Raw genomic sequence first — 20,196 nt, forward strand, 5'->3', positions numbered from 1 at the left:
TGCCATGTTGAAGTTCCAGTGACCAGTATGAGGGAGTGTGGGTGCGATGACACCTAATTTAACACACCTGCTCCCCGTAAACACCTGAGAACTTGTAACACTAACAAGTCACATGACACCGGGGAGGGAAAATGGTTAATTGGGCCCAATTTGGACATTTTCACTTAGGGTTGTACTCACTTTTGTTGCCAGCGGTTTAGACATTAATAGCTGTGTGTTGAGTTATTTTGAGGGGACAGCAAATTTACACTGTTATACAAGCTGTATACTCACTACTTTACACTGTAGCAGTGTCATTTCTTCAGTGTTGTCACATGAAAAGATATAATCAAATATTTACAAAAATGTGAGGGGTGTACTCACTTTTGTGAGATACTGTATAAAAAAATAACACTACATGAGGAATAAAGTGTGCGTTATCTAAATTTAGTGTGTATATGTTTAAAATTGTAACATGTTGTCCAATTATTGTACCAGTGACCATGATGTATTTACCCTCAGGGTCCTGTTCCTGGTATTCCAGAACAAATGGGATATTTTTTTGTATTGGTATAGCAGTGCCTCTCCTATTTGAACTGTATGAGGATGATCAACAGTTTAGTCTCGTTTAAGTTGAAAGTGTTCATTAGTTTATTCTAATAGTGCTATTAGTAACATTATGTTTGTTTGTTTTAGAAATGCAAGAATCTTTACTTTTTTTGGGGGGGGTTTAAAACAAAATTTGCAATGTTCTTCACATTCCAAGTTACAAATTTAAGTAAGCTACCCATTTAGAAATATTAGGTAAAGCAAATGCTGTAAACTGCAGTCTATTAGAATAATGGTGAACCCAGCATACCATCCAAATCATTTAGCAATTCTGCTAGTGTAATAGCATTCTTATTTGAAGTTAGGAGTAGAGATGCTCTTAACTTACCAAAATCATTTTTAAAGTGTTAAAATGATGGAAGGGTTTTCATTAATCTACACTTATGTAAACCTCTCTGGATAAGATAAGGCCATCTGCCAAATGCTGTAAATGTAAACGGGTTTCCAGTGAAGGATGAATTATTCCTTAAACCATGCCAAGGATTGCACTATCAAATGAATATTTCACATGAACCTTATTTGTTTTAGAAACTATCTGCAGGTTAATATGCAATTGCTAATTTCATCATGGTTAGACTACTTAAATCATTGTACATTGGTCGCCATCAAACTGCGTTATCATGCCTACAACTAGTTAAAAATGCACCAGCTAGGCTTTTAACAGGGTCTAGAAAGAGAGCTCAAGTTACCCCAGTAGCGTTTCTGCATTGACTTATGAAATTCAGGGTGGATTTTAAAATTCTGCCTATGTCTATAAGACACTCTCTGGTTTCGCATCCAAATATATTTGGTTGATTGATTTGTAAAGCAATTTGGGTCAACTTATGTTTTAAATGTGCTCTATAAATAAAGGTTGACTTGACTTGACATGGCAATTGCAAATTTTTGCTATTTTTCCAACATATTTTATCTGTTTTTCTAAAAATAGTTTCTCTAAAGCTTGATCATGACGGAGTATCAATGTCCAAGCTGAAAAACTATAGTCTCTTCTGGCTGTCTCTCAGAAATGAGCTACAGCTTTGAACAGGTTGAAACAAAGTATAGTATCAACTGCAGAGGGTCTAAATATTGGAGGCAAGATTTCCAATGAAATCAAACATTGCTCAAATCAGTTTCCCTCAGAGGCTTATGCTGTTTTTTCATCTGCATTGCGACTGCACAGTGTGTGTGCATCCGTGTGTGCATGTGCGTGCGTGTGTGTGTGTGTGTGTGTGTGTATGTGGTTGTGTATATACGTGTGTTGTAACTTGGCTCCCTAAACTGCAACCCTTGAGGAGAGCATGCTGTGCCCCAATGGAAGTTTCTTAGAATAGGTTTAATACTGACAGCAAAGCAATGTCCCATGTGACGTTCTTTGTCACTATTCATTTCCCTTTCTCTGGAAGATTCTATTGAAACACTATGAAAACAAGTGCATATCAAGAAAGAAGAAGGAGTTGAGCTGGCAAGTGTGGCACACTGATATTGTTTTTATGACATATCCTGTAAATAATATTTAGGTATAATTGCAATGGAAAACTGAATCCTGTGCTCCAGGGCTAACAATTACTTTTGAAGCATTTAGAAATGCTATCAGTGATTAAAATGACATTAGGAAACCAGCCCAATAATGTACAGTAGGTTTAATAGTGTTATAACTTTTATCATATAGGGTAATTAGGCAGTAGGTATAGGATTTTGCTGGGTTTTTTTGTGATTGCCACGGCCAAAAAATGCTTGAATTTTCTGCAGCTTTTTTCAAAATTTGCTCTGCAACATGCAGAGTTTTTGTGCTTTTTTTGTGGAAAACTACCTGAATTGGTAAAATTGCAATTGCATGAAATTGTTTTGCACAGTGATGTTTGTTGATAAATGAGACCTTTCAACTGTACTCATGTTCGACACACATGAATCGATGATTGCTTTTGTTGAATGCATGTTGTGATGATGTCATACGATGCGTCCTGGTGCAAATCTGCAGAAAATCCTCTGAATATTGCAGAGTTTGCTTGAGTTTGCGTTACTTTCTGCGATCGCAAATTCACGAAATCCTGCAGAGCCTGATTAGGTATTCAATCAATACCAGTACTGAAGATTATAAACTCAGATGACATTTTACATTACATTTACATTACATTTATTCACTTATCAGATGCTTTTATCCAAAGCGACTTACAAATGAGAAAAATACAAGCAAAGCGATATATCAAGCAGAGAACAATACAAGTAGTGCTACCATACAAGATCCATTGAGTTCCAGGAGAAGCAAAGTGCACAGAGTAGAGGTGTAAGTGCTTTTTTTTTCTTTTCTCTTTTTTTATGAGTTGGTTAGGTGTTCACGGAAGAGGTGGGTCTTTAGCTGTTTTTTGAAGATGGTGAGAGATTGAGATAGGAAGTTCAAGATGACCTGGACATGCTGGTTGAAGTTAGTGATGGAAAGCATACAAAAGAAACTCACTTGAGTTAAAGTAAACAGAGTCACTAAGAAAACTGTTCAAATAAGAGAAAATAGGTTCTCTGCTGGAAAAAAAACTACTTGAGTAATTACTTTACAAATGACAGTTTTTACATGATTACAATTGACACAACTAATCTTTAAATGTTCTATATGCGAGAAATACATGGAACTAACCAAGCTATTAGCTATGTTGAAATGGGCACTACTGTGTATATATAAAAAAGTAACATCAGCTGCCTAGCTAACCTAGCCAAATACTGTTGGGTTTCAGTATCTTGCTAGGTTCATTAGCTAGCTAGCTCATGTTAATTTATACATGTTTCTAGCTACATAGTTAGCATCCTAGCAAAGATTCACTTACACATTATCCCGAGCATTACCTCTAACCTGAGCAGCACTTAGATATCTTGAACACAACAGACAATAGCTACCAAAAATCAAAGTAACATCTGAAGTTTAACTAAGAGTTTTCATACTGTAAAACATCAAAAAAGCTAATGTTTTACATGTCTATGTTTTCACAGATTGGATTTTGAACTGTGAAATGCTGATATTTCCATTGCAGATTGATATCACTCTGTTTCACTCACATAAAAGTAAAAGAACTATTAAAACTAGTAAAAGAACTATAACTATAATTATACTAAAAAGCTATTGTTAAAGTGAAGCATGTACTCAAGTACTGTAAGAAGACTACATGTAGTTACTTTCCACATCTGATTGGAGTTGCCATGTATTTTTCTTTCTTTGTTTGTTTGTTTCTTTCTTTCTTTTTTTGTTGTTTTTAAAATAGTCCATAGATTGCTTTGCCTTTTTTGAAGGTTAAAACTATGGCACAGCACTACTAAACACTCTGGATTACTGATGAAAAAGTGCATTTTTACATAACCATCTCAGCAGGTCTGTATGCACCAACTGTTTTGTCCATGTGACATTAAAAAACAACTGTGATACATCCCCAGCAACTTGGTATAAATCTCAAACATGGAATTAAATTAGCGATAATAATATCCCAAATTGTAAGGTGTTGTAGTTTTACAAGGGGGTTACTAGCATCAACCCAGAGGACTGAACATTTCTAAAAGCCCCATTTGAGTGTCAGCACACCCAAAGCAGGGGTTCACTGCGGAATAGCAGGATCTTCTGCATTATGCAGCAGACACTTTCTTCCCTTTTTTTGCACCTGATGTAATCGTTAATCTCTCTAGAGCCCTGGACTTCAGCACCTAGTAACATTCTGCTGCTGCTGGGCAAGTTCATTCACACACATGCTGGTAAGGAGTAGACCTCAATCAACTCTATTCATTTGGTAAGTGCAGCAGAGAAACTTAGCTTTAGAGACCAGAATTAATTTTTACTTTTTTTTCTTAAGTCTTTTTGAGTCAGTTAGTAATAGAAATCTGGGCTGACAAAGAGAGATTAAATACCAGAGAGAGCAAGAGAGAGAGAGAGAGAGAGAGAGAGAGAGATGAAAAAGCTGTTCCTCAGGTGAAATAGTAAGGACCTGTTCACACCGTTTTTCGCCGCGTTTTTTGTGTTCACACCCACTCGTTAAACCAAGTATGTATCGATGCAGCCCGGAGACCTCCAAGTGGGAGGTACTTATGCCATAAGTAGGTGGGATTTCAGAAATGGGTGGAATTTAGGCGAAAATCCAGAAGTGATGGCAAGTATGCGGAAATCCCCAATCCCGCCTAGTGCAAAGGTGCTTGATGATAAATGATGACAAAACACAGATTTAAAACTACATATCAACACTTTTTCTTGTAGTTTTACTTTCATTTCTTACAGCTTTGTTGTTGATGGCAAGTATGCGGAAATCCCCAATCGCGTCGAGGTGCGCGGTGATAAATGATGACCGGAAGTAGCAACACTAGTGAAAAACACCGATTTAAAACTTAATATTAACACTTTTTCTTTTAGTTTTAATTTCTTACAGCTTTATTTTTATTGTATGCATGTCCAATGCCATTCTATTTGAAGATTGACGTTTATATAATAATTGTCTTATAGATGGAAACAAACTTAAAGCGAGACATAACTGCACTCAGTGAGGTGAATGTGTAACACGTTCGAGAAAGTGTGTGTACACGAATGTGTAACAATTATTAAATTGTTATAACCAACAATTTTTTATTGCTCAGTGATTTTGTTTTTAGGTGAACCATTCCTTCACAGCAGAATCTACTACAAAATAAGTAAGTTACTCAGAAATAAAAACAAAATTTTACATATATTTACAGTCCATAGTGATAAAAGGTGCCATGCATTTTCTCTGCATATACAGTGACATTACTCATTAGCACAGCTGGACTGCATGCATGAGAAACTGTACAATCCTGAGTAAAATGCTTCGGAGTAAATGTCCTGTTACTCGCCTCATCTTCCCTTACCAGTGTAACTTGTTGCATACACAGCAAGCACATTATAAAATGGATTTTATTTAACAAATAAAATACACTTCATTTTGTTGATTCTACATAATCTGGGAATTCAGTGTGTCAATATTTAAAATTTAAAAACCTGCAAGTTTAACCTTTTAACTTCATGAAGCCACCATATTGCCTCTGAAAAAAAAAACAGACAGCTTAATTTACGTGATAGACACTACAGTAACCAATCAAAGTCTTCTGGAGTTTTGTACAGCCCACTTGGAGCTAAAGTCCCACCCATTTGTAGCTGACCCTATCATTTGGAGCTGACTCTGACCTCTGTTTACACCTATGGGCATGTTCACACCGGAACGTTTTTTGCAGCGCCTTAAACTGTCCGTTTTTTGCAGCGTTTTTTTTTTGTGTTCACACCCAGGTGTTAAACACGGGCGACGCGCTGAATGAAAGTGCAGATTCACTCCCTGACAGTAGATGGCACTTTGCAAAAAGCCATCAAGTGGTTAACAATACTTATATGCATATATATGCCAGGTGCAAAATAAATACAATGGACTATCAATCAGCAGATTATCATTTGCAGGGAAGAGAAAAAAAAAACCCCAATGCTACTTAGTATAGAAAATTACTCTGAAAGAATATATGCTTGCATTTCAGTGTCGTCAATAAAATAGCCACAACATAATAATTACACTTTATATATATAAACATATATATATAACATATATATATATAAACATAAACAAGGTGTCCTTTGAAAGCAACAGATTCAAAATTACACACTAAATACTAATATATGTGTGTATATATATATATATATATATATATATATATATATATATATATATATACACACATATATTAGTATTTAGTGTGTAATTTTGAATCTGTTGCTTTCAAAGGACACCTTGTTTATGTGTGTAGGCAGAAGGATTTGTTAGCAATGAGCATTTTATTTTGGATATGTCACTTATGCACTCTCACTAAAATGGTGGGTGCTTGCATCTTCTTCGGTAAGACAGCTGTGTACTTGAGCGCCATCAAGTTGTACTTTTATGTAACTTCAATGGCTACAGGCACCTGAACAAAAGCGCAAATCTCATTGATCAGCCAACAAAAAACGACCCCTCAACGTTAAAAAAATTGACGCTTTGACACAACGCGTTTTATGTCTGGGTGTGAACACTCTCATTGGCAGCCATTGGGGTGTTAAATGGACTGGTGTGAACAGGGCTTAAGGTAAAAGCGGATGTTTAGGAAAGGGGGAAGGGTGTAAAGGTAGAGGAAGGGGAGGCTTAGAAGTAGAATAAATAAAGGGAAAGGAATTCTGAGTGGAGCCAATGGGTGGAGCTACGAACAGAGCAAGGTTGTAAATCAGATCACAATCCTGCAGGTAGATGTGGCTGAAGATTGAAACTAAAAGAGAGGATGTAAAAAAAGGAGAGCAGGGGAGATAAGGATAAGGTGAAAGGGGTTATGTTACAGTCGTATGACGTTAAAGCAGTGTCTGCTGAAAGAGAAGCACAGAAGAAGGAAGTACAAAACAGTGAGGGAGTGGGAGGATTAATGTGAAAACCTGGATAAAGTGACAAAGTGAAACAGAGGAAGAGAGAGCTGAGTTGAACAGAAAGCTATAGTACATAGTGAGGTTGTTTGAGATGAAACTGCAAACAGAAGTTTGCTGGTAGAACAAACTACGGAGACACGGCACAGTAAAAGACCGGGATAGACAGCAGCAAAAGCTGACATAACGCCATCATGTTGATGAAAGAGTACCGAATATGCATGCCTCTTACTGTGGAGGAGGTAAGTGTGTGTGTGTGTGTGTGTGTGTGTGTGTGTGTTTTGTGTTTGTTTACATGGTAAACTCACAGAAATGTACAAGTTCATGAGGTTTTTTTGATATTTGCTAACTAAGGGTGAAGTTAGTGCCATTAACTTGACCTGAGTGAACAGGTTTAGCCTTTGACCATATACATGCAATATAATGTAAAACTTTAAACCAGGAATGTAGAACAACAGCCCAGCTTACTTTGTTCTCTCTCTCTCTCTCTCTCTCTCTCTCTCTCTCTCTGTGTGTGTGTGTGTGTGTGTTTGGCTGGGTTTTTGGGTTGGTTAGGTGTTTTCCCTTTCATTAAACAAGTTAGACAGGTTAAAATGTTTAACACTGGAGGCAATGTGCAGAAATCCCACTATACACAAAGTATATTATGTGATACCATCAGGCTTTTTATAGGAACATCTACCTGGATGAACAAGTCTGCCAGCTTTGCATTCACACATAAACGCATCTGTGGCATCCAGAGCAGATCTCAGATTTGTTGTTGTACTGTAGTCATCACTGAGGCTGACTGATTACAAAGGATGATGTATGTGGATGAAGATTGAAATAAAAATGAAAGTATTAAAATGTGAAACTTAGTTCAACTATATCAATATCCCTGCTGAAAAAAACAAAACAAAAAAACAAACAATAAAACCCCTCATAGAATCTGTAGTGTTTTTAATGCTTATAATGGGAATTGGTTTTAATGGAAACTCTAATGGTCCCTGTGGGTCTCTACTGCTAATTTGTTACTTTTTATTATTATACTTTTTATTATGTTATGTCTAGTGGAAACCATTAAGCACAGGTAATGGTAATGGTTTTAATGGTTAGCTGATGGTTTGTAATGGTATGTGTAGTGGAAACCATTAGAATTTCTGTGGTGGTTTCTATTGTTTATTTTTCAGCAGGATAAGCACCAAATACACACAAGCACACAAACGGAAGGAAAAGAAAGCGTCACCACACCGGGCAGACTGGTTTTAATGATGTATGCGTAGGAGTGCAATTATTGGAAGTTAAGCCATAATGCAGAAATGGCAGTATATTATGTCTATCCATATCACCAAGCATAAAAATAGCACACTTTTTTTTTAAAGAAAAAAAACATGGCAACATGAAAAAGATCAAATTATTTGTTTGACACCAGAGGTTTTTTTGTATTTGTTTTGTATTAAATCTTTCTGTCTCTTAATTGAAATCAATTTGATTCAAGTTTCTTTATTAGCATAACAAATAACAACACGTGCACATTTGTATTGCCAAGACTTGTGTTATGTAATGTGTGAGGATTGTGTGAGAAGGAAAATATTAATGATAACTAGCAGGAAGAAGAAGAAGAAGAAGAGGAGGAGACAGAAAAAGGAAAATTACACAAAAATGAAACTATATTCTCTCTCTGTAACTCAGTACAGAATTGGTCAGCTGTACATGATCACTAAGCACAGCCATGAGCAGAGTGGGGGAGGGGATGGTGTGGAGGTCATCCGGAACGAGCCTGAGACACACCCTAAATACGGATCTGGTCAAGTCACTGAGAAACGTATTTACCTCAGCAGGTAAGACAGCACACTTTACTCAGTCACACTATCACTATTATCTCTATTTGCCTGATCAGTATTAGTTCCTCGAGTAAAAAATATCAAACAAGATTCTTAGGCTTTGGGTAAAGAGGTGTCAGTCTAACAGCAGAATTTCTTGGCTAAAGCTCCTTCTTTCCTTTCTATCCCTCCCTTCCTCACCTCAATCAGGTTTGTCAGGTAGCATAAAGACCAAACATGGCATCTTTTCTTAACATGTTCACAACCCTAATTATTCAGCTTTAAAACATTTAATTGGTCTGCGATCTGCAGCTGTCTTAAAGCCGAACCTTTGCTCATACTCTCGTTTCCTCTCATGCTTAAAGACGGAGGAAGCTGCAGCAGTAGTGTTTGTACTTTTCTCTTTTTTTCCCCAAAATATCATTCATCAGTGATGCTTGAGTACAAGTTGAATGAAATTCAATTTAAATACAACTGTAAACTGTGTTCAGCTCCATGTAATGAACATCACTCCAAGTTCCGGCAGTTTTTAAAGTTGTACATATGATGGGGTTTTTTTTCAGGCTTCAAATCTAATTAAATCAGTGTTGCATTCTCGCAGGCATTAGCATTTAGATTATGCATGCTGAATCAGGAGTAAGTGAAGAATGAGTGAATAATTGCAGAGCCACATATTTGTGTGGCAGAGTACTTTGGCTCGAATAGTGGGAGGATTTTTCTATTCTGCTCTTATCTGGACTGCCGGATGCAACAGTAATTCTACACTGAGTGTAACTTACTACTGTTCACATCAACCACACACACACACACACACACACACACACACACACACACACACACAAGTAAATAAATAAATAAACAAACATACATACAGTACACACAATCCCGAGAGCATAAAACATGGATTACTTTACTAGCAGAAGTACAATACATTTTAGTAGAAAACCATCAGTGTGCTACAAAAGGCAGAAGAATTATGTTCTTAATGGGTAAATAAATGTTCTTATGTTTGTTTTAATGCATAAATAAATTATTATGATATGGGAACAGTTGTAGAAAATGCCGTGATGATGTGTCCCTTAAGAATCAGAGAGAGAGAGAAAGGGAAAGGAAGAGAGGGTGGCAGAGAGAGAAAAACACCTTGGACATGACAGTCCACATGAACTTCTTCCTCATATCTCTTCTTTACCTCACCCACCCATCCACCCATCATCTATCATTATGTTCCTGCGGTTACAAATCTGTACTGCTGTCATTTATTAGACTACAGAGGTCTCTCTCTCTCTCTCTCTCTCTCTCTCTCTCTCTCTCTCTCTCTCTCTCTCTACCTCTCTCTACCACTCTCTGTCTCTCTTTCTTTCTCTGGGTGGTTTTCTGTCTTATTTGTGAAAGGTTAATTTTATAGCCTACAAAGTTTAATGTGTCAGAGGTCTGACAGCAGTTAAAAGCTTTAATTTACTCCACACCACACCACTATGACAACTTGAACAACACGATAATACTGATAAAAGTGTCTGATAATAATGACATTCAAGTAACCTTTTTACCAATTAATCTTAGTAAATTGCCCTCCTGGATGAAGAAGTTTGTCCCTCTGATCTTCTACATCACAGAAAAGGCCTGGAATTTCTACCCATACACTATCACAGGTTAGTAACAATAATCCAGTACATACAGTATATGTACATATAAATAGCCCTTTATATACATATATATGGGCTAATAGGACTAAACCGTCCTTCTCTTTTAAGAAAAGAAAACATTTTTTTTAAGTCTCAATGTTTGCCATCCACATTATTGTGTTTGCTTTTAACAAATGGCTTAACGTGGATTAGATTTTATTACATTTGTGGGACCAAAAACAACGGCACCACCAACAGCTGTGAATAAAAATATCCACAATATTATGAAGTAGAGGCTGCAGCTGATTTTTTCCTCAGACTGTAGAGTCATGCAGCCAATCAGTAGGCATGTTTATATGCGCCCATTTTCAGCAATCTGAATGAATTCAATCCAAAAGTACTGTTTATATGTACCCTAAACATTGCAATCCGATTTAAATATTTGTTTACATGTGCATTACATATATTCCGAACAAAATTTCTGTGCGAGGGTAAGACGTGAATAAACATAAATATTTTTTCCAGTTTACAGGATTATTTGAGATCTACACCACCCCTTTCAATGCAATCAAAACTTCATTCGGATCGACCGTATTCGGATCAATTGAGGTGTTTACGTGAAGCCTTTTCAATCCGATTGAGCTATCAATCCGATTACTAACAGATTATTTGGTTGCATGTAAATGCACCAAGTGAGAATCATATCAAGTGATTAGACAGATTTAAACTTTGTGTGCACTGGGACTGATGAAATTAACACAAAATCAAGGAAACTCCGCAATATACAGTGGAACTTGCAATTTTTCAAAATTGCAGATTTGGGCCAAGACGTGTCATGTGACGTCATCACAACGTGCATTCATTGTTGAATGTAAGAGCTAGTTAATGGCAAACACAGTTTTTTTGTTTGCCATGCTTGCTATTCGGAAGAGACAGCATGATTTAAAATACTTGCCAAAAGCAATTATGAATGGTGTTGCCTGTTTGTCTTTCAGTGTGTGTACAATATGTGTAATAGTTTTATTTCTTTAATGAGACCCAGTGCTATAAGTCTAATGATTTCATAGTAGTATTTTTATATGTATTTTTATCTGTATGTCATTTTTATTATACTGTATATATAAGCTGCAAGAAATGCATGAGTCAGTGTGCATAGTGTGCCATTATCCTGCACCAAAGAAATCCTTGACCATAATGCTCTGTCATGTTTTTCCCCCCTCATTCTTTCCTATTCCACCCACATCTGTTGCCATTTTTGCTGCAGAGTACACAGTAAGTAGCCTCATACACTGACTTTAACACTGATGCAGTCCTGATGCGCTCACTGACCATCTGAATATACACTGTAACCAGCACCCCCTGTCTCTCCCTTACACTCTGCCTATATATCTCTGTCCTTCTCTCTTTATCTCTCTGCCCAGTGCTCCTTCCTTCCCAAGCTGAGCATCAAAATCGAGACGCACTTCGAGAACAACAATGGGAGCAATGAGAATGTGAGTACAGTGGTGACAATACACACCTTGTGTGTGTGTGTGTGTGTGTGTGTGTGCCACCAATCTGTTTAAAGCACAGCTACCTGTTCATCCACATGCTGTGCCCTTGCCATCCTTATAAGAGCCTTTCAGCTTCTGACCTTCATCATGAAGAAGCTAGAAGAAGGACTGGAAAGTATCAGAAAGTATCAATATCAAGGTGTTTCAGTTAGAGAAACACTTTAAATGGGCATGGTTGTTGGCAGTGCGTGGTAGGTGAGTAAAGCAGGTTTTGATAGTGTCGATGTCTGTTGGGATGCAGTCAGTGACTGACAGAAAGTTGGCCCAGCCTCAAAGTGCCCGCTCTTATTAAGCCATGCAAATTAGGGCTGTACAAGTCCCAGCCTGCCATGCCATGGCTCCAGATCTTCCCACAAATAGACACACCCAAACTTTCCTTCAGCACACTCGCGGAAAAATGTTCCAGAACACAAACACACATGTTCACAAATGCTTGCGACAGGATAATGGGAAACAGCACACATGAAAAGTGTCAACACCTGACAAGAGCAAGAGCAAACACTGAAGCAACACTCCAGAGTGAGAAAGACACAGACAGCAAGACAGTCAGAGGGAGAAAAAGAGAGAGACAGTGAGTGAGTGAGAGAGAGTGAGTGAGTGAGAGTCTTAGCAGAAGGCAGAGTAGAAAATAAATAAAAAGAAGAGGAGGCAGGTCAAAGACTCAAACACAGGGACTGATACTGTAGTAGTCACTGATGACAGAATCCCACGCTGCTTGTTTTTATCCTGTCCAGCTCTCCTCTCTTTCATCCTGCCTGCTGTAAAAGGCACCTGCTGCGCCGCAGAGCCAAGGCCGCTGTGCCTCTGCTCCCTCTGTGGCTCGCTCTCAATTGCGAGGTGAGCAGACTTGGGCAAAGATCCCTTTGCCTGCAGTAGTTTGCATAAATCACTGGCTTTGACTGCAGCAGGCTGCTTTTCGTCATCGTATGTTTTCACAAAGTGTCATGCCAAGGGTGTGTTAGAGAATGTTGCTACAGTTGATATTTTGGCTTAGGTGTTACGTTGCCACTATGAATCATTCCACTATGAGTTATTCTGGTGTAGTTCTGCATGTTACATAATTTTTCTGTCCTTTTGTTTCATCTAATGTGCAGTTTGTCCATGTTTGCTTTTCGCTTCGCAATTCTGGCATGGCAAAGTAAAAACAAATGCTTCCCAGGCTTCAGCACATTTGGCTGGTGGGTTTCAGTTCACAGACCCCTTGTGAGGATGTTAAATGAGTGTGACTTTCATTCTCACCCCTGCCATGCTGTGCTGTCACTTGTGCCATTTCAAAGATCATGTGAGCACTTTCTCTGATGTCACTTGTACAGGTGTTTGAAGACAAACCTACACCTCAAGATAGTGTCTGCTTCTTGGATATACTGAGTGACCCAATTCCTGAGAAGTATTACAAAAAAGATGAGGTACAGACACACACATGTATTTGACTTACTATACTTATAAGGACCTTCCACTTACACAAATATTAATGCAGTGTGCCTACACCTAAATCTAAACCTAACCAGTTGTCTTTTTATGTTTTTAAATAAAAGCTCAAAGGTCAAAACTGTCACATACACTCACTGAGCACTTTATTAGGAACACTATACTAATACTGGGTAGGATCTCCCTTTGCTTTCAAAACAGCCTCAATTCTTCATGACATGGATTATACTGGATTAACATTCCTCATCCCAAAGGTGTTCTACTGGATTCAGATCCTGTGACTGGGAAGGCCACTGAAGAACACTGAATTCATCGTTACGTTCATAAAACTAGTTAGAGGTGACTTTTGCTTTGTGACACGGTGCATTATCATGCTGAAACTGTGGCCATTAGAAGATGGTAAATTGTGGCCATGAAGGGATGTACATGGTCAGCAACAATACTCAAATACATTGTGCCATTCAAGCAATAATTGACTGGTATTAATGGACCCAAAGTATGCCAAGAAAACATTCCCCACAACACCACCTCCACCAGCCTGGACTGTTGACACAAGGCAGGTTGTGTCCATGGATTCTTGTTATTGGTGCCGAATTCTGACCTTATCATCTGTGTGCCTCAGCTGAAATTGAGATTCATCAGACCAGGCTACATTTTTCCAGTCTTCAACTGTCCAGTTTTGGTGAGTCTGTTCCCACTGCAACTCCAGCTGTCTGTTCTTGACTGACCGAAGTGGAACCCGATATGGTCGTCTTTTGTTGTAGTCAATCCGCCTCAAGGTTTGACGTGTTGTGCATTCTGAGATACTTTTCTGCTCACCACAATTGTACAGAGCGGATATCTGAGTTACTGTAGCTTTTCTGTCAGCTCGAACCAGTCTAGCCATTCTCCGTTGACCTCTCTCATCAACAAGTCATTTCTGTCCGCAGAACTGCCGCTCACTGGATGTTTTCTTTATTGCACCATTCTAAGTAAACTCTAGAGAATGTTGTGTGTGAAAATCCCAGAAAATCAGCTGTTATAGAAATACTCAAAGAAATACTCAAACCAGCCCATCTGGCATCAACAATCATGCCACGGTCAAAATCACAGAGATCACATTTTTGATTTGGTTGATGTGAACATTACCCGAAGCTGCTGACCTGTATCTGCATGATTTTATACACTGCACTGCTGCCACACGATTGACTGATTAGATAATTTCATGAATGAACAGGTGTACAAGTATTCCTAGTAAAGTGCACAGTGAGTGTATTCCTAACCTTGTGGAGACATTAGGTCCCAACCCAGATTTAAACATACGCCCCCCTGCACATACTCACACACAAACACAAACAGCAGTTCAACCTGCTATAATCTTTTGAGAAGTGAGACAGATCTAAAAGCCAGACACTAAAGTCAATATTAGCTTTTACATGCACACACACACACACACACACACACACACACACACACACACACTATGCCTTCCCCTAACCCTTACTTATATAAGAAGCCATTTTTCTTCATGCTGACCAACCCCAATGTCTACCCAAGGTCAAATTTGTCATGTAAGGGACATTAGGTCTCAATAAAAAGCTAAATACATAGATACAGAGGAAATTCTCTTCTGGTGTAGTAAATCTATAAACAATGTTGTGATACTGGACTATCTGGTGTGTTGTGCTTAACTGCTGTAACTTGAACGGCCAAAATCATTTATCAGTTAGGGGTTACTTAGGAAACTGCAAGAATCCCCATACTAGGAGTGCTCATTCTGCTAATTATTACAGGGAGGCAATGCATCATAGGTGGTCTGTGTAATTACTATGAGGCCATAGGGCATACATACTTACTGCAACACATGAGATTAGACAAGGAATCTATCTTGCTATCGGATACCGGCCAAAGATGCACTAATAGCACGAAAAGTGTTCCCTCTCAGGCATGCACGGACATGTATGTGTGTAACATGTATGTGACCGATTAACCCATGCAGGACCTGAGCAGCTGGGTGTCAGACAGGACAGGACGTGGCCCCCTGGTGGATGGCTGGAGAAATAACACCGAGCCCATCATGTGCTCCTACAAGAGAGTTCAGTGCAGCTTTGAGGTCTACGGGTTCCAGGGCCGGACAGAAGAGCTCATCCACAGGGTAAGAACCTGAGTACACTTCCCAGGATTCAAGGGCTCTATGTGGCATTGTTATCATGAGTGATTACAGTGTGCAATAATGTTCCCTGGTTCCCCATAGAATATCCGTGACATCCTGCTGGTAGGACACAGACAGGCAGTGGCATGGATAGATGAGTGGCATGGTGAGTATAAAGCTTTATAATGCTTTCTTTTATCAACCCTTATGCTCAGGATATCCCATTCACACATGCTGTCTCTTTCAATTTATGTAATGTATTACCTAATACTGTCACTTCTCCTTGTTACTCTCAGGTCAAAATAACCTAAGCATTACATGTACGTCAGTGATATAAATATTATCTTTTAAATAGTTTTTTTTCATTTTCATTTCGTACATTACTGTACTTTAAGTAAAAGTCAAATTACACTGCTTTTCTTGACAAGCCCTCGCTAATATGAGCATTCCAAGTCATTGCAGTGCAGCTTATTCAGGCATTATATGTGCATACACTGCATAGCCTGCATATAAAACGCTGGTGTGGATTGGAATGTGCCTGGCTAACATGGGTCCACGTTTGTGTTGTGGCAGGGATGAGCCTGGAGGAAGTGAGGGAGTTCGAGAAGCAGCTGCAGCAGGAGACGAACCAGAAGATGAAGAACGACATGAGCGACTCAGGTAGCATCTCAAAGCAAGAGAAAAAGGATTTGGGGAAGGGGAGTGATTGAGAGTGACAGTGATAGAGAAATGAGGAGAGTGCCTGAGGATAAGGGAGAAGATTTGGAGAAATGGATGGAGAGTGGAGCATGTGTGTAGAGGGAAGGGCAGACACTGGAGGACAGAGTGATGAGCAAGTGATGTTGGAGCAGGGCTTGTGTAGCAGGGATGATCCTAAATAGTGTGATGCTGCAATGCTCCTGAACTCACCCTGTCTTTACACAAGCAACATAAATCATCCTCCCATGCTATGCTACACTAATGACACTACTGGCATGCATGAGTCTGTGTGTGTGTGTGTGTGTGTGTGTGTAGGGTCATTCACAGCCTCCCACTGCTTTCTGTTGGCAAAAGTGCAATAGCGTGCAGTGCTAATGATAATCCTGACAGTAATTAAAGTCCAGTGGGTGATATCCCCTGACTTTGAGCTCATGATAAAAACCATCATGCTCTCATGTAACAGCATGCAGCACTTAAGGCAGCATGTACCTCTACTTCCCCTTTAGGCAAAGCAGTGCCATTGCAACTCCTCAAACCACACTACTGAGAAATCCCCTTCGCTCCAAATCCCATTCACTCACACATTTTAGCGTGTGTAACACCAGAACCTGCATTTTCCATCTTTGCATCTTAAAAAAAAAAAAAAGCAGAATTGCCAAAGCAGAATGTTATTAAAAGGTTAAAGAGAACGTTATGCCTTCATTTTGTCAGTGCATGTTTGAGTATCTCTTTTTTTTTTTAAAAAAAACCCTCTCTTCTCTGTCAATTTCCTCCAAACCCTTGTTCGTCCCTCCTCCACCTCTTTCGCAGCCTCAGTCGCTCCTGTGCGTCCCTCCTTCTCCCGCTCTGTCTCGGTCACGGATGCGTCGTCACTGAAGAAGATGGGGGTGGACACTGTGGATATTACAGACCCTTCATCATCATGTTCCTCCATGTTCGGGAGCCCTATGAGATTTAATTCGTCATCAGACTAACACCACACTCCAGCGTGTTAAGTGAAACAACCAGCCAAATACTGTTACTGTTGAAGATTCCATCAGAATATTCATAATCAGCCATATGTTTTAGAAATAAAAGCTATACACAGATGTGTGTGTGTGGGGGGGGGGGGGAATGACATCAAGTAATCATAGAGGGTGAAGGCAAACTTCTTGTTCCAAGACACATGAAGCAACCACATCTGTATGAACTGCTGCTACATGAAACTACATAGGCTGGCAGAATGTGCCAGGACAGTGCTTCCTAGCTACATTAGTTATTCTGGATCCATGCCTTAGAGTAGCTGGGGTTATTCTGATTCAATGGACAGGGGAGAAAAAAATATCTGCTATGAATGGCTATGACATTGTCGCTAAGTCAAAACCTTAGACAAACAGACGTTCTATACAATAAATCCTATCTGGTGTTCTATCCCATTTACACATCTTCCCAGTTTCTTCTCCACTGACCTAGACAGTTGTGTCAGTAAAATTGCATGTACTGTATGTGTATCTAGCTGATCACTCTCACAGCCTTGTACTGTAGAGACTCAGCATTGCACCAACAATATCTGCTTTAGATCTGTTTGAAGGTGAGCATCAGTCAGCTTCCTGCACACTTGATTTTAAGATCAGTTAACCCGTGCAAGACTTCTGGAAATACCAGCAACACAGAGAGAGTTTTTCCCCCATAGCTGGCATTTGCTGTTGCTCAGTTGTTGATAACACCTCTCCTTTGTACAAATGCACAATGTACGTTTTCTATTCTACATGAACTTGTGAACAATGTACTGTAATGTGTCAGTCAGATAGGTCACTATCATATTAAGCACTTTCCAGTGTCAACTGCTCTCTATTCTATCCTCATGAATCACTGTGTAGGAATAATGCACCATTATTGTATATATTGATGGTAGCGCAGTCTTAGGTTGAGTGGGAAATGCTAAGTTAACCTTGTCTTCACATCAGTACACTGGTTCTTTAAAATATACCCTTGTTTTTGACTTATTTATGAGCGCCAATATTAGAGTGATAGATCAAATGTGAATGCAAGTGAGCTCTGGCCAGCTCTTTCTGCCTGAATAGAATTACAGTGTGGTTGCATTAGCCAATCTTACTGTCCTAATGGTCTCAGTGAATGGCTTTGCTACTAAAATAAAATAAACAAATATAAAATAACTTGATTACTATAAGTAGATGAGGCAAGCCTACATATATCTAAAAGAGAATTGTTCTGTGAATTAAAAAAAGAAAGAAAGAAACACTGTTGTGTTTGTCTCTTTCATTTCTCATTAAGTTGAATATTTTAAACAGGAGTGGAAAAGTATTGAGAAATTATGTGGAAAATATAGTTAATGTGTCAAAATTTTACTCAAATCAAAGTGGAAGTATCTAGCCAAATTGCCAGGTACTAAGCGTCCCATCCAGGGGGAATTCTCCTACCTTGAGCCCAGTGTTACCGGGATAGGCTTCGGATCCACAGTGACCTGAAGATGAATGAGTGGGTATCCAGCCAAAAATGTACTCAAGTGAAAGTAAAATTCTTGCTACTTTTAAATGACATTAAGTATTAAAAAGTTGTTTGATGAAATTAAATAATGTTATATTTTCATGTGAAACTGTTAAAAAAAAACCTTTGTTTATCCTACACAGGGTTGTGGGGAGCCTGGAGCCTATCCCAGGAGACTCGGGGCACAAAGCAGGGGAACACCCTGGACAGGGTGCCAACCCATCACAGGGCACATTTGCACACACACTCACACCCCATTCACACACTAAGGACAATTTAGAAATGCCAATCAGCCCACAACGCAAGCCTTTGGACTGGGGGAGGAAACTGGAGTAACCAGAGGAAGCCCCCAAAGCACAGGGAGAACAAACCCACAATCCCGGAGGTAAACGTGGCAAGGCAAATACGCTAACCACTAAGCCACCATGCCCCCCCCCCCCCATATATAAAACATAAGTTTAAAAAATATATAATAGAAACCGATATTTACCATTAGTTAGAATTTGACTCGCTGCCTAGCCAACTACTTTAGCTACTGGAATCAATGCTAGTCTAACCTGGCTTTTGCAAAGTATGGACTGATTTTTATGCCATTTGGCAGACACACTTATCCAGAGTGACTTACAATTATCTCATGTATACAACTGAGCAGTTGAGGGTTAAGGGTCTTGCTCAACTCATGACCCTCCTATCAGAAGTAAATTAGCGAACTTACTTCAACATACTTTTTCAAATTAGATGGAGTTCATGGCTTCCAGAGAGGCAAAGAAGACACATAATTTTTTATAAGGCTTTCCTTACCCCAGCATATTGAAAAGTTTTACTGAGGTAGGGCCAGGGATGGTCATCCTCAATTTCAACACTGCAGTCTGGTGTCTTATCCATCTTCAGACACACGGATATCTATAGTGCTAACTACATTGTGTAGCATGAGCAGGTTACCACAGATGACTAATGGACAAGATTCCTGTTAGTTTTTTTCTACATTGATTAACTTGATCAGATGTTTTAAACTGAAATGTACATGAAATGCTCAGAAGCACATTCAACTGATATATAGCATACAGTCATTGGCTAGGTAAGAGCAGAAGACTTTGAAGCTCTAAATAAAAAAGTTTTTTTTTAATTATTCTTGGAAATTTTATTCTGTATTCAATAATATTCATGTAAAGTATAAATAACCAAAAATAATACATAAGTATTGAAAAAAACATTTACTCAAGTATATTCCACCCCTAATTTTAAAAATCATTTGAGATTTTACTCAAAATGATAGGATATGACTGCTTTTTGTCCCATGTTCCTTGATGTTTTAAAGACCTAACTGCTTTGGGGCGAAATCATACACTGAAAAAAACCCGACATAACACTGAATAGTATGTTTAGTATATGTACTATTTTTAAATTTAGTACAATAACGTGTGGTTTGGTGTGTAAGCTGAGGTTAAATGAAAGAGAACTAGACAATGTAAGAATGCTGATTTAAGTTTGTTTC

At 38.8% G+C, this 20,196-nt stretch overlaps 1 protein-coding gene across 1 annotated transcript; it reads left to right on the forward strand.

Moving 5' to 3' along the window:
• Positions 1-6,610: 6,610 nt before the first annotated feature.
• On the forward strand, positions 6,611-18,357 carry pitpnc1b (phosphatidylinositol transfer protein cytoplasmic 1b). Its single transcript, XM_053626090.1, has 10 exons — positions 6,611-7,221; positions 8,651-8,799; positions 10,342-10,430; positions 11,668-11,675; positions 11,825-11,896; positions 13,270-13,362; positions 15,363-15,518; positions 15,618-15,681; positions 16,089-16,175; positions 17,025-18,357. Exons 1-10 carry the CDS (start codon positions 7,174-7,176, stop codon positions 17,186-17,188), a joined length of 930 nt encoding a protein of 309 aa, XP_053482065.1. The 5' UTR covers positions 6,611-7,173; the 3' UTR covers positions 17,189-18,357.
• Positions 18,358-20,196: the final 1,839 nt, after the last annotated feature.

This window comes from Ictalurus furcatus, chromosome 1, assembly GCF_023375685.1.
Source record: "Ictalurus furcatus strain D&B chromosome 1, Billie_1.0, whole genome shotgun sequence".
NCBI classification, from domain to species: domain Eukaryota; kingdom Metazoa; phylum Chordata; class Actinopteri; order Siluriformes; family Ictaluridae; genus Ictalurus; species Ictalurus furcatus.